The sequence below is a fragment of the Varroa destructor genome, unplaced genomic scaffold (genome assembly GCF_002443255.2).
Source record: "Varroa destructor unplaced genomic scaffold, Vdes_3.0 BEIS01000002.1, whole genome shotgun sequence".
NCBI classification, from domain to species: Eukaryota; Metazoa; Arthropoda; class Arachnida; order Mesostigmata; family Varroidae; genus Varroa; species Varroa destructor.
Window position 1 is genome coordinate 57,740,481 of NW_019211455.1, and position 12,552 is coordinate 57,753,032.

The window sequence follows — 12,552 nt, forward strand, 5'->3', positions numbered from 1 at the left end:
ATGCGTATGAAGTTGGTCATGGTCACGATTGTTGTGGCCGTGCTGCCGGTGATCGGACACAGAAATGACGCCATGATAGGATGTGATGGCTTGATGCTGATATTGATGTATAAGGAACACCATGGAAGTCGACAGCGGCAAAAAAAAAAGGCGGGACGTTATAAAGGTAGGCGTCCAAGATGTGGAGAAGGAGTCAAAAAGGCGGAGACGGTCAGAGATGACCCTATGGGTATCTATTGCCGCTAGCAGTTGATAGCATGGCGAGATCGATTTGGCAGTTCGCGGTTCTACCAACGGACTCAGTCACTAACGCCAATTGATTCGACTCGAGTGAACGAGTAACCGGATGAGCAGGCGTGCTCTCTTCGAGTGCTTGGTTGGTTCACATCTCGCCATCCCGGATAATGCAGCTTTCGAGAGTTCCGCCGTTCCCGTCTTGCCTCAGTGTAATCTCCAACCAACTATCGCTGTGCCTCACTAAGTAGGCTCAACAAACCGCCAGTCGACCCAACTTACCCAAATGACGAAGTACAGCTCGCGGTTGATAGGGCTGATGGCGTTTGGATATCGTACGGAATGTACGGGGCAGGAGCCGACTACAACGCAAGCGATATGGCAAGAGGGTGGCTCCAGGATAAATTATCAGGTCTGCTGTTGACGCCTACCTGCCCCATGGCTATTATAGCGATGGATGAACCCAATGATAAATCTCTGTTCAGCTAAATAGAATGCATGCTAACGGGTATTCGTAGCAATCGATACTGAACAAGAGTAGGATATGAAAATGGGGATTATAATTTGTCCGAAAACAGAAACGGGATGAGTATATCTCTATGACACCCGTATTGAATTTGACCTTTAACAACTTGTCCCCACACCAGCATAAGACAGACCTACTGATATCGACTACAGAAACTGGGAAGTTATACGAGGGCGAGTGTGAACGCATTTCTAGAAGAGCGCAACAAAGCTACCTCGATAATAAAAATGCGAACGTGCCTGCAAATGCTATAACTTACTTAGAAGTTCACAGTCTTAGTTTATATTCATTATCATGTTTTGATCCAAGTTTCTCTTTGTAAAGATGTCTCATTTTGACAACTGTGCAAGTATTATAGCCAGCCTCGTTTTCAATCTATCCGCTTCTAACAATTAGGTGGACCCCTTAGACGCGTAAACATCGCGCTGCATACGAAAAGAAATGTCGTGGAACAAAAAGATTTAAAATTAGTTTGGCAAGCTTCAGCTGTTAAGCTCATAACAACGTTGGGCTCGACCCCACCCGTTTATCGAACACCTCACCCTCTCCGTTCTCTAGAAATCGGCATCGTTTCTTATATGGGCTTTATTCTCTCGACATCCAAGCTATGGAGAAGAGTCTGTTTCTTCATCCTGTCTATCATTGGCAAGCACTCCGTACCAGGCGACATGCAGCCCTTTATGGGCAAATTTAGAACAGCTCCGTGTTGTACGAGAACATATCGATTACAAGGGTGCGCTATGATAACAATGTGGATCAAATAGATTTTCTCAGGTAGTACTTACGTAGGTAGAAAAAGGAATACTAACAAGGGGTTTGACATATGTAAGAACAAGTTGTTGATGGTAGACATTGGCATGGACAAAAGGTAAAAAGTTCTACGTAATACTGCTGCCTTACTGGGGGCCTAGCGACAGTGCAAGGTCAAAAGGGAAAGACCTGGCACTTCGATCTTCAGCGGGAACTGAATAAAAACATGTCGACTAGACGGGACTAAAACGAATACGCATTTGTTCCCGCTATCGTCACCACCGATAGTTATATTATTGTTACTGTGAGCTATGATATTTCTAGGTAATAAGAAAGGACAGTTGGAAGTCGAAATAGGACATCGTATCGCGTTACACAATGACGGCCCATTGTGGGGCCGGGCTGGCGCACTGTGCTAGTATAATGAACATCAACGAATTGTGCATAACCTGCTTTATAAACCAAGCCTTGCCTAACGAAATAGAAAGGCTAGAGGGTTCAACAGTGCCCTAGTCAAGTTCGATAGCAGCCAAGAGCCAAGCACACAGTTACTAGTTGGGAAGAGAGTGGAATAGGGGTCGGCGAGGCCATATAAGATCAAAATCGTATATATGTTAAGAAGGCACGTACCAAACAGGGTGCGAGGTTTTCTTCTTTCTACTACTCGGTATTGACCAAGCTTTGGCGTACAGTGAACGAACAAAGCTCAAGATGAGGACAATGAAGTTGCTGCTAAGCTAACGCACGCAGCGGAAGCCTCTTTGGAAATAAGGGAACCTTGCCATCCTTCAGTCACCGCTTTTTTAGGGTTCGTGAACACTAATCATTGCAGGATCAGTCCATAAGTCGGCACGCTATAGAGGGAAGTTGGATAACTGATGGACAAAGAAAAATCCTGCAAAGGAGCCCGAGAGCCTTTTAAACGTTCACATAAAGTCCATTAAACGTCTTTGGCTCCAGATAGGGGTTTCGTGCCAATGGTGCCTGTCTGTTGACTCATTCTTCGATAACGCATAAACCTCTATTTCGCTCCAGAATATATATATATATATACATAAGTTTACAAACAGACATAGTAAGCAGCCCATTAAATAAAGTTTGACGGCACGCACACGTATGTATATACCGTCCCTGTGTGTATACAATTTGCGTAGAATGTCGAGTTGATGTTGCCAGAGAGGGAAAAACTGTATCGTTTGTATATACTTATTCTAGTAATAATACTTTGGCGCACAACTAAAATACAGACAGACATTTTTGCACAGAATAAAGAGCTTGAAAATAAAGAGGCAACGTTGTAGGAGACTGGTCTACGATGCGTCATTTTAAAGTATAATTAGATTTCCATGAGAATCATTCAGATGCAACGTAACAAGATGAACAACGTAATACTCTCATACGAAAATCCTCTAAGCTTTCGCGACGCTCAACGGCGAGTTGCTAGCGTCGATGTCGCAGTTGCTTCTTGCAATCTATTGAGGATCAAGCACTCTGCAGCTACTAATATAGATGCAGACCTAGGAATCACTTTAGCAGGCCCATGTATCAGTGCCCGACCGTGTCCACTAAATGTAAAAGTGTCTACCGCTAAAGGAGAAGAAACAATGCCAAATGGCTAGTTGTTCCGAGCCTTAGTGCTAAACATCAAGTCAATTGCCGAACTCATCAACAATGAAAAAAATTGATGACCGACTGTGGTCATTGTAGAGACTTTTTCGAATGCAGAGGCTGTTTATATCTTACGTAATTAAACAAGACGGATATTATCAAGATTATAGTCATTAATAATACATTTCACCTCGTAAGACTGATGACTTCACTACTACCAGTCAACTATTTTTTTTTGTTTGTTGAATCGGTCATTAAAATGAATATCGTGGATGAAAATAGGGCCGCTATATTGGAAAAGCGATTGCGATCAGCGTACAAATACTGACGTATAGACGCCTATTGACAGGATTAATGTCATAAATTGGCTCCAAAGCTATATATGCATACACGTATTTATCTATGCGTCACTGTCACGAGACCCATCTGCGTAGCACTATTCCCAATGAATAAGACGAGCGATAGAGCACGAGGAGGATCAGAGAACGACGTCTCAAATGAAGACAACGCCCCGCTAAAAACGACACAACCAAAGATATAGAAACAGAACGAGACGGAGAGCACCTTCGTTCCGTTACTCAAAGGGGCTACGGGAATTGATGGCAAAGTTGGAATCCCTGGAGGAAGAAGCAAAAATCCATTTTAGGGACAATACAGTTTTTTGCTCTCCGTTTGTTATCTCTGTCCATGCCGTCTTTTTTTCTAGATAGAAACCTGTCATCGGGAGAAGAACGCGGGAGACGCCATGGGATGGAGCAAAGAGGAGGAGTTGATAGCTCAAGAAATATCTACCGTTCGTTGTGCAGTAGTAGTCAACCTACAATCCGACTATTCCATGAGGGGTCGACTATGGAGTAAAACGTCGCCGCGTTGCTGTCTGTGGTCCCGTGTGTTCCTCTCGGTCGCCTTTCATTCACTTGTTCTCTTCACTCGTTTCATGTACACAAAAATTCGCTTTTTTTTTGCTAAGGCAATGCTTTTATTGTAAATGTGAGACTATTGCCATAACTGACTCTATCATTAACGAGAATATGAGAATGGCACGAATGCTGAACGCAGAAGAAGGAATGGCCTTTCCGTAAAGGCTAGATATTTCAAATTTTACGTTTGCTAGAAAGCACTGCTATGGCGTCCTGTTCTTCACCCATGAACAGCAGTCTATGGGGTTCCATACGTATGGCGTATGTATCTATACCCAAACTCACAGAGAAGCCTGGAGCAACAGGACCGTATCGATTCTCAGTGGGGCCAGATACTGCCTACACATATTACTATTATTACTATTATAATTATAAATATGCGGCATATGTTGCCCGGGGCTTTGTCAATACAAAACTTAATTACAAATTTCACAGGATATTTTCGTTATTGTATGGTGTGGTGTTTTGTCAATCAGTATTCAAATATTATTCAACATCAAGAAAAATATGCTTCGCGAGGACAGAGCTAAATTCCTATACAATATAAGTCTAGCCATTTAAAACACCAAACCGAAATCCTTATTTGGCATGAATACACGAATTGCGCCCGATTTCAATATACAAACTATTGATGTAGGGATGAGTGCTATTCTAAGCCCCAATCACGGTCACAATTTACAATTACAAACGGATAAATATACGTGTTCGAAAATTGTTTACACACCTAACTAATTTTTATCACTTAAGCTATTATAACGAGCTAGCACATTTTCACTATTTGTATGACAAATTAATGGCAAAAAAACCGCCTGAAGTACCCATATGAATATAGAACACACAGCATGTAGTTTTTTTGTTTTTTAACGGTGATAGCGCTGGTTTAAAGAGCTAAGCTTAGCTACTTGGAATCATGTGGAAGTGAAATCGTAAGGAAGAAGTGTTTTATTAGCGCTTCGTATCGTCTATTATTGTCAGGACGGACAGGGTAAAATGACACGGAATAATAAACTAATTGGTAATTTTAGTTGAAATTCCTGCGTCGAGATACGATTTCCTTGCCTTGTTTCGAACAGGCACTAGCGGCTCGTCCGAATACTCATAGGACGCAGCAACTCTCTTCCTCATTCGAAATTACTAGAAATTTTTTCGTAAGAGATTGCAAATAAAATTCAGCTTTTTAGTGGCAATTGGTTTTAAATGTGTTTCCCGTACGGAGCATGTTTTTTCACCTTCCTGACCAACTGGTCCTTTAAGAAACAGCCATCTATCTCTGTCCTAGTTCTTTGAAACAATTGCTGAATCACACTCTCTACATTTCAATCTATTTTCGATCCGTTTCTGCCTTATTTTCTAGCTGTATCTTGGTCTACAACGTCTACGATAGACTGATCATTTAGACAATAACCTGGTTTCAGGCGGTGTTAATCATTACCGTTTTTCAATTCACGCTCAGCACTGGAACCGGAACTATACCGAGCCTTCCAGTCTTACGTGAGTCTTTGGCCACCCGGGTCTCTGTGTGCGCGAACGCCTTTATGGGGGGAATACGTGCGGTGTATACGAATCTGCACCAAGCAGTATGCATCCATATATACATAGTCATATGTCCCTCGAAGACCGTATTCTTGCTGTGGCTGTTATCTGTCTGACCATACCAGCACGTTCCGCGGTGTTTTCCTGCCCATATATAATGGATGTGTACCTATCTATCTGTTTGTGCGGGCATACATATATCGCTTATCTTGATACTGGACAGCGCTAGGGCTGTATGTGTCATGGGGTGCGCACGCACTGTTTTCCAGCGCAGAATAAGAAATATCAAACTCTTCGCTTAAGTCATCACGAGACACGAGCCAGAAAGACTAGAGCGAGGGTTTTGGAGTATCGGTCGTAATGACTAGCGTCTTCGCGTCGTTACATAGTGTGGGTTTAATATGTAAGTCAGACGGCATAGCCTATGGCAAAGGAAGAGTTCATCAATTCAGTCGTAAGTATTTGATTATGTTATAGTACGTTTAGCATAATATAAGGATTCGATCTTCAGCGTAAACAATAACCGCGTGTCGGTCTTACATGAACACTGAACGTGCCATGTTACACACTTATACATCATAGACATCGGTTCCTTTTCATTCAGAATTAATGTACGCATGAATAATGCCCTTTACATTCTTAACGACGATTTTTTAATCTGGCCCGGTCTAAGGAACGGAGGCTATCTGCGACTGTGAAAAGGTACATAAGGAAAGGATGTTGACACCGCTATTAATACATTGGGCAAGCTGTTTTGGGCTAATCGACCTGGGGCGTGCTAGTTAGCAGGTGAAAATGATTCGTCAAGCTGTGGACATACTCTAATAACATCGTTTTCGTTATTAATGCTTCGAAGAGTGGGGCTCCATTAATTCACACTAGGGCAAGTGAATCGGTCCTGTATACAAAACGGAATAAGGGCATCTCTTTCTTCGTACGGCTTTGATAATCACTCATTTGGGCTTCTTCCTATATGATTGCTATTAATTCGGAAGTCAGTAGCGTCCGACGCCGACGGTAGCACTAGAACATTTGTACCCCTATATTTAATATTAGTTTTAAATTAAAAAAAATTCAATTTAATATTATTATTTTCTAACTCCATTTAAACAGACTTTAAATATATATGACTTATTATTTCTGTTGTTATAGTTCACAGCTGACGAGGCTGCTCGACTGCTGAACTCATTGAAGATAAACAAATGTATGAAAATGTACTAATGTATGGAATAAAATAATAGCTACAAATCTAAAAGCGTGTTCCCTAAAGTTAGATCACGTTTCCGATACATCAAACTGCTCAATCGAAGAAATTATAATTAGAGTATTTTTCATGATGCGATAGGAAATTCCTATGGAAGAGGAAAAAACCAATGAGTAAATTTTACATGATAAAGGAATAAAGTTGGTTCGAAAAAAAAAAAAAAAGAACAATTATGCGCCATTCATTCATCACAATAACGTTGTTGGCTGCATTTGTACCTCGCCAGCTCTAGGCGGGGGATCGTAACCCGCATCTTTGTCACTTAGCGCAATCAACATACCCCTGCATGACTAACAGTTTCAGTTTCAGGAAAAAGACCAACCGAAGATAGCTCACTCGCGCAGTTTCTACTTACATTATATCATTAGCTGAAAACGCTCCATTTGTTTTGGTAAATTAGTTTCCGTATTGAGTGAGTTAATTAATTGTTGTCACGGTAGTCGTTCGAAGCATGCTGCAGATAAGTTTAAATTAATATAATGTCGGGATAAGGCAGAGTTAGGTCGAATCATTTTCCGGAAAATTTGCTCATTAACGGAATACCTCAGTGGTGAGGAGTTATAATGAATGGACTATAAACAATGCCGGAGAGACGCGTATTCGGAAGTTGCGCGCCTTCGATGCCGAGCACGCGCACCGCACACGACTTGTTTAGCGGTAGCCTCCAAAGGGGCCTCACGGCCGAAAGTCGCAACACATTTTAGGCACTCGCGAGTCGGATAGTTACGACAAGTTAGTGCTGGCCTCGATAGTCGGTTGACAAGTAATATTCAAGCCTACATTACAGCACAAGATTTCTTCTCTATTTGTTTGTACCGCGCAGCTCACATTCAGGCATTGATGGAGGACAGGCCATTTATCCGCAAGGCGCAGGCTGGTTCCATCTTTTTGCTAATTGACATAATAAAACTCTTAAGAGCTAGGCTAAAATGAGTTGCTGTTTAACTGCAGCTATGCCTATTAAATAAGTTGGGCCATACTCTTAAAGAAAAAAAATATGGAAAGTTACTTTCTACATGCGGTACCCCCTGGTGGTTTGAGGCTGCCCCAGCGATACAACTGACGAGATCTCATTGGTGACTAGGTTATCTGCTGACTGGGCCTTTGTCTACAAATCTGTCTCACATCACTTTTTTCTTTGGATACGGGGCTTTAAATTCTACGCAACAGCGTATCTACCGTGCGAACAGGCATTACTCCTACGACTGCTACTCTTGACAGGGTCGTTTAGGACCTAGCTGATGACCGACTGAAGGCAGACCACGTTGTGCTGAACAGCCCTTAAAGCTGGTCAACCGGAAGTAAACTCACTGGGATTCCGGAAGTGCCTTCCTCGTTTAGCCAGCTGTGGTAGCAGCAGCGGTAGATAGCTAGCGAATAGCGCTATATAGGAGCAACGAAGCTCCGTTGGTTGTTCCATTTTGGCCGGCTAAACCATTCGTTGGTTGCCAAACGGCGCAGTATTAATGGCTGACGGTAGCAAGTAACGGGTAATGTAGTGGCCTAGAATAAAGATCCAAACGGACCTCTTTATTATGGATGACCTACCGCGAGGACCAAAAGTATCCTTCGAACAGCAGCTTGAGTTGGTGCAGTAAAGTGAACAAGAGGGACTCCGAAAATATTACGAGCTCAGTGGTACAGCAAGTGGAACTTCTGTGAAACAAATATATAGAAGCGATGCAAAACAGAACTGGTACACTCAAGTTCAGTCGCTTGACTGACAAACTTTCAAAGGGAAACCAGTAAATGGAAGACTGTCAGCATAAAAAACATCTATAAGAAAGATACTTACACCAATGCAACCTTAAAAAGCTAAAAAAAAGCAAAAAAAAAATACATATACATTTACGAAAAAAGTTTGACTCGTATCTAATGAACGCGATGAAATTATCCCGTTCGTCTACATAGCCAATCGATAGCATTCTTCTAGCTTAGACGACCTTATTGATACATAAGAACTACCTTGTGAATAATGTAATAACGCCAATAACTTCAATTCATAAACCTGTATCGAAATTTTACTGAAAACATCTTTATTTAATGGAATCACACACCGCCAAATGTCATATCACTACGCCGCTGTACATAATACATAATGATCTAGATTCTTGCAAAATTTCACTGAGTAAAAACAACTTCCAGACAAATCCTACTATTTCGTCAGGGTAGAAGTTATTAGATTGCTACAGTGTGCTCAGCATAAGCACGCTGGACAACCATAGCACAGATCTACGTTGTTATCGATATGTTCGTTGTTCATGGAATCATCATCACACATTTTTATAGTTCCATTCTTTGCATAAGTGATGTTTAAAAGATTTACCCTATTATTTGTCAAGGAATAATTGGATTGCAAGCACGCATCCTACACTACCCCACATGACTCGAGTAATCGTTGTTCTGATAAAAGTTTAGAGAGATAGATACGATCTATTTTTCAGCGGCGCAGAGCAGTGTCCAGTTCTGTGACGGTGCTTTTCCTTGTAATTGAAGATAATACATAAGATAATTATTAACTTGTTTAGAAGTATCTGAAAAACTCTATTTTTTTTTTATTTATTGTAAAAAACTGAATAATGCATGGTATAACGTTTTTCATAGTATTCAACGGTCATGCCTTGCCACCTACGACCGCCGAGCACCCTTCGTGTACGCTTATTCTAGCAACTTATTTGCTCGTTTGTATTCCAGTCTTAATTCTGTGAAGATAAGCAACAACGTCAAGCAAAAAAAAAAAGTCTTTTCCCTCTAGCAGGTGGAAGCAACAAAAGAAGTCGCTTTCCGAATTCCTCTCAGGGATCTGGTTTCTACCAAAATTTGACAGATCGCAAAAGACAGCGGCCTGGATTGTACCGCGCAATACCCTCGATGAATTTTGCTCTGCAGGTCATCCGCATAACCGTACAGTCGATAGCATCTGTCTTACATGAACGTCAGGCAGGGTAAAGCAGAATCTCATCGGGAGTACTACAATCGTTGTAGGAATTTTCCGAGCAATGTAGATGACCCTGTGTCAACAATTGGAACGTGCTACTATTCAATGGGATTGTAATTATCAGCTGCTCCCGATTCGCTCAACGGTGATGCCGTCAGTGAGACTGAAGATGAGGTGGTTACTGTATTCTGGATGTCATTTAAAGAAGCCACTAATTACGGTTGTTCGTGAGCAGTTGTTCGTGGAATTATTACCTGACTTTGATTAAAAAATTAGATTTTATTGTAAAATAGCATCTTGTATGTACTCTCTCTCTCTCTCTCTCTCTCTCTCTCTCTCTCTCTCTCTCTCTCTCTCTCTGTTGCCGTCACCCGCTGTCTTTTTTTATTTACAAGAAATTAAACTTTTGCTCTGCGCAATCAAAAAAAACCGAAACCTTCTAGGGTAATGAATTGATCAGGAGTTTCTTGTCCACATGAAGCTAAATATTACATAGGATTGCAAAAATGGACAAGTTATTACTATCAATTTGGAGAGTGTCCTAAGAACCGTTGGCGTCAAGGCCGTCAAAAAGTTGGTTGAATCACTAATATCATAATACATCCATCAAACAGATCTCACCCTTTATCCCACGGAAAAACTCGCCTACACAATGATCTGCTGTAAATGTTTTCGAGAATGCGAGAGGATTGCGCTGTTAGCAGTACAATAATTGACACTAATAAAAACCATTACCTACAATGTAATTTGTATTTGCTGAACACACATTCGGCCAGGATCATAGATCTAATTAAACATTGATCGTAGAGGAAAACGGCAAAGTTATACAATTTGATAACTTGTTGAGCTAATATCTACAGTAGCAGTCGTGCTAACAGGTCGGAAATTACACACATGAGCCTAGTAGATTTCTACATCTACGAGTCCCGCTTCGGGGTTCAACTAAAATTGCTTGCAGCCAGTATAATTCATATTAAAACACTCTTCACCGCGAAACGATTTCAAGTCGGACAAATGAATAAGCGTATCTGTGATCAATTTGGATGCATTTAGATGCCATATCAGGAATAGTTCTCGTTGTGCTATCAACTTGTATACGCCAGGCCACAATGCGTTGGCAGACAATAGTTGGGAACAAGCGGTGAATTAACGATCTACAAAATTATCCTTTTGTTAAGCCCCTGATATGGTGATCTAATCATGAATTCGACGGAGATCCACAGATTTTCGCGACCTAAAACACGACGACTTCAATCCAGTTAGTGATTTCAAATAACTTTGGGCATTGAAGAAACAAGGCGCTTCCAGTTCACTACAGTTTCACATCGACCTATCTGAGAAAGGAAACAAATCAAAGAATCAGCCTTACATGCTAGAAAAAAGCATATATTCTTAATGTGTAAACACGTACATATTTATACGTACACTGACCTAATTCAATCTTGAAAACGATTCAATACTCAAGTAAGAATGATATTATTATCCATCGTATCGATCCTAATTCCAAACATATAGACATTCAGTCCCTGTAACAGCGAGTGGTGTCCCTACTATTTTACAGGTGTTATTTGGAACGTCGAACGGCCAAATTCTTGTCAACGACGTCCACGGAGAAGTCGTTGCACAGCTGAGTGTGTGCCGCGATACTCCCATTATAGCGATGGCCTGGTCATGCGAAAAGTTCAAGATGGAGGAAACTGACGTTGACCAGCCTGCACCGGGCGCGTCTGATCAGTCAGCGGATCCACAGGGCCACCCACTAGGCGGCGCTGGCAGTCTTGGCGGTACAGGGCCGCCCGGCGTACCGCAAGCGGTACTTGCAGTAGCCTTCGCTACAGGCGTAATCTACCTCATGAAAAATTATGACGACCTAACACCTATCGTTGTGCACACCGGCCTAAAAGGTTAGTACTACAACTCCTTACACACATATGCACTTGTATATAATTCCTCTCACAGTGTACAAATGCATCAATAAACTCAGCGACAGCACAAGTGATTTTTGTAACTAAATAAACTAAATTGTTTACTGTGTGTCTATGGGTGTTGGTATGGCTTATGTGTCTGCGTCTCTTCAATTTTCTATTTCAGGTATTAAGTTAGAATGGTCGAATAGCGGCGAAACATTAGCGGTAGCGGGAGTAGCTGATCCAGAACCCGGTGCCGCAACACCTACTCCAGGCAGCTACCGAAATCTGGCAAAATTCTATACCGCAGATACAGGCAGCCTTAGATTCGTGGCGCCCATTCCCTGCGCACAGAAGCCTGTTACCGCGCTCACTTGGGGTATGTCAAGCTAAAATATTCAATCAATCAATCACGACAATAAGTGACAGTATCGCAATTTATGGGTAACGTAAAAGTAGAATCGTGTGTTGCCAACTGTTCTTTAGTTCAGTACATCGACTAAGGTAGTGTTTTTCATTGCTGGATAGCCCTATTAGCTACAATGAGACGTGTTGAGCTACACGGTTTCGACGTAATAGGCAGTAAGCAGATTTCTGATAAGGAGCAGCGAGTTAAGTAAGCTCATGAAACTTGTGTGTCATGGCAACTAAAGACACTTTACTATTCAACAATCGTTCTTCTCTCCGTCCTCCAGCTCGATACCTTCATTAAGCTTTTGTAGGTGTCGCCGCTTTTTGACGACTTCGAGGTCGTTTTTCTGTACACTTTTTATGCTTCTTGAGTGAAGTGTCATGCTCGAACTTTCTACAGCCATACAGCTGAGGTCTTCCCATCGAGCTTCCCATTATTCGGGCTATTCTTTCTAGCTACT

The 12,552-nt window shown here is 41.7% G+C and overlaps 1 protein-coding gene across 5 annotated transcripts in view; it reads left to right on the forward strand.

Moving 5' to 3' along the window:
• Positions 1-12,552, forward strand: part of Tusp (WD40 superfamily protein Tusp) — a 222,533-nt gene that overhangs the window by 193,135 nt on the left and 16,846 nt on the right. For all 5 annotated transcript variants that reach the window (XM_086981968.1, XM_022792449.2, XM_086981969.1 and 2 more), the window contains exons 5-6: positions 11,335-11,677; positions 11,865-12,059. In XM_086981968.1, coding sequence (XP_086838094.1) covers positions 11,335-11,677; positions 11,865-12,059 — 538 coding nt within the window. The remainder of the gene's footprint in view (positions 1-11,334; positions 11,678-11,864; positions 12,060-12,552) is intronic.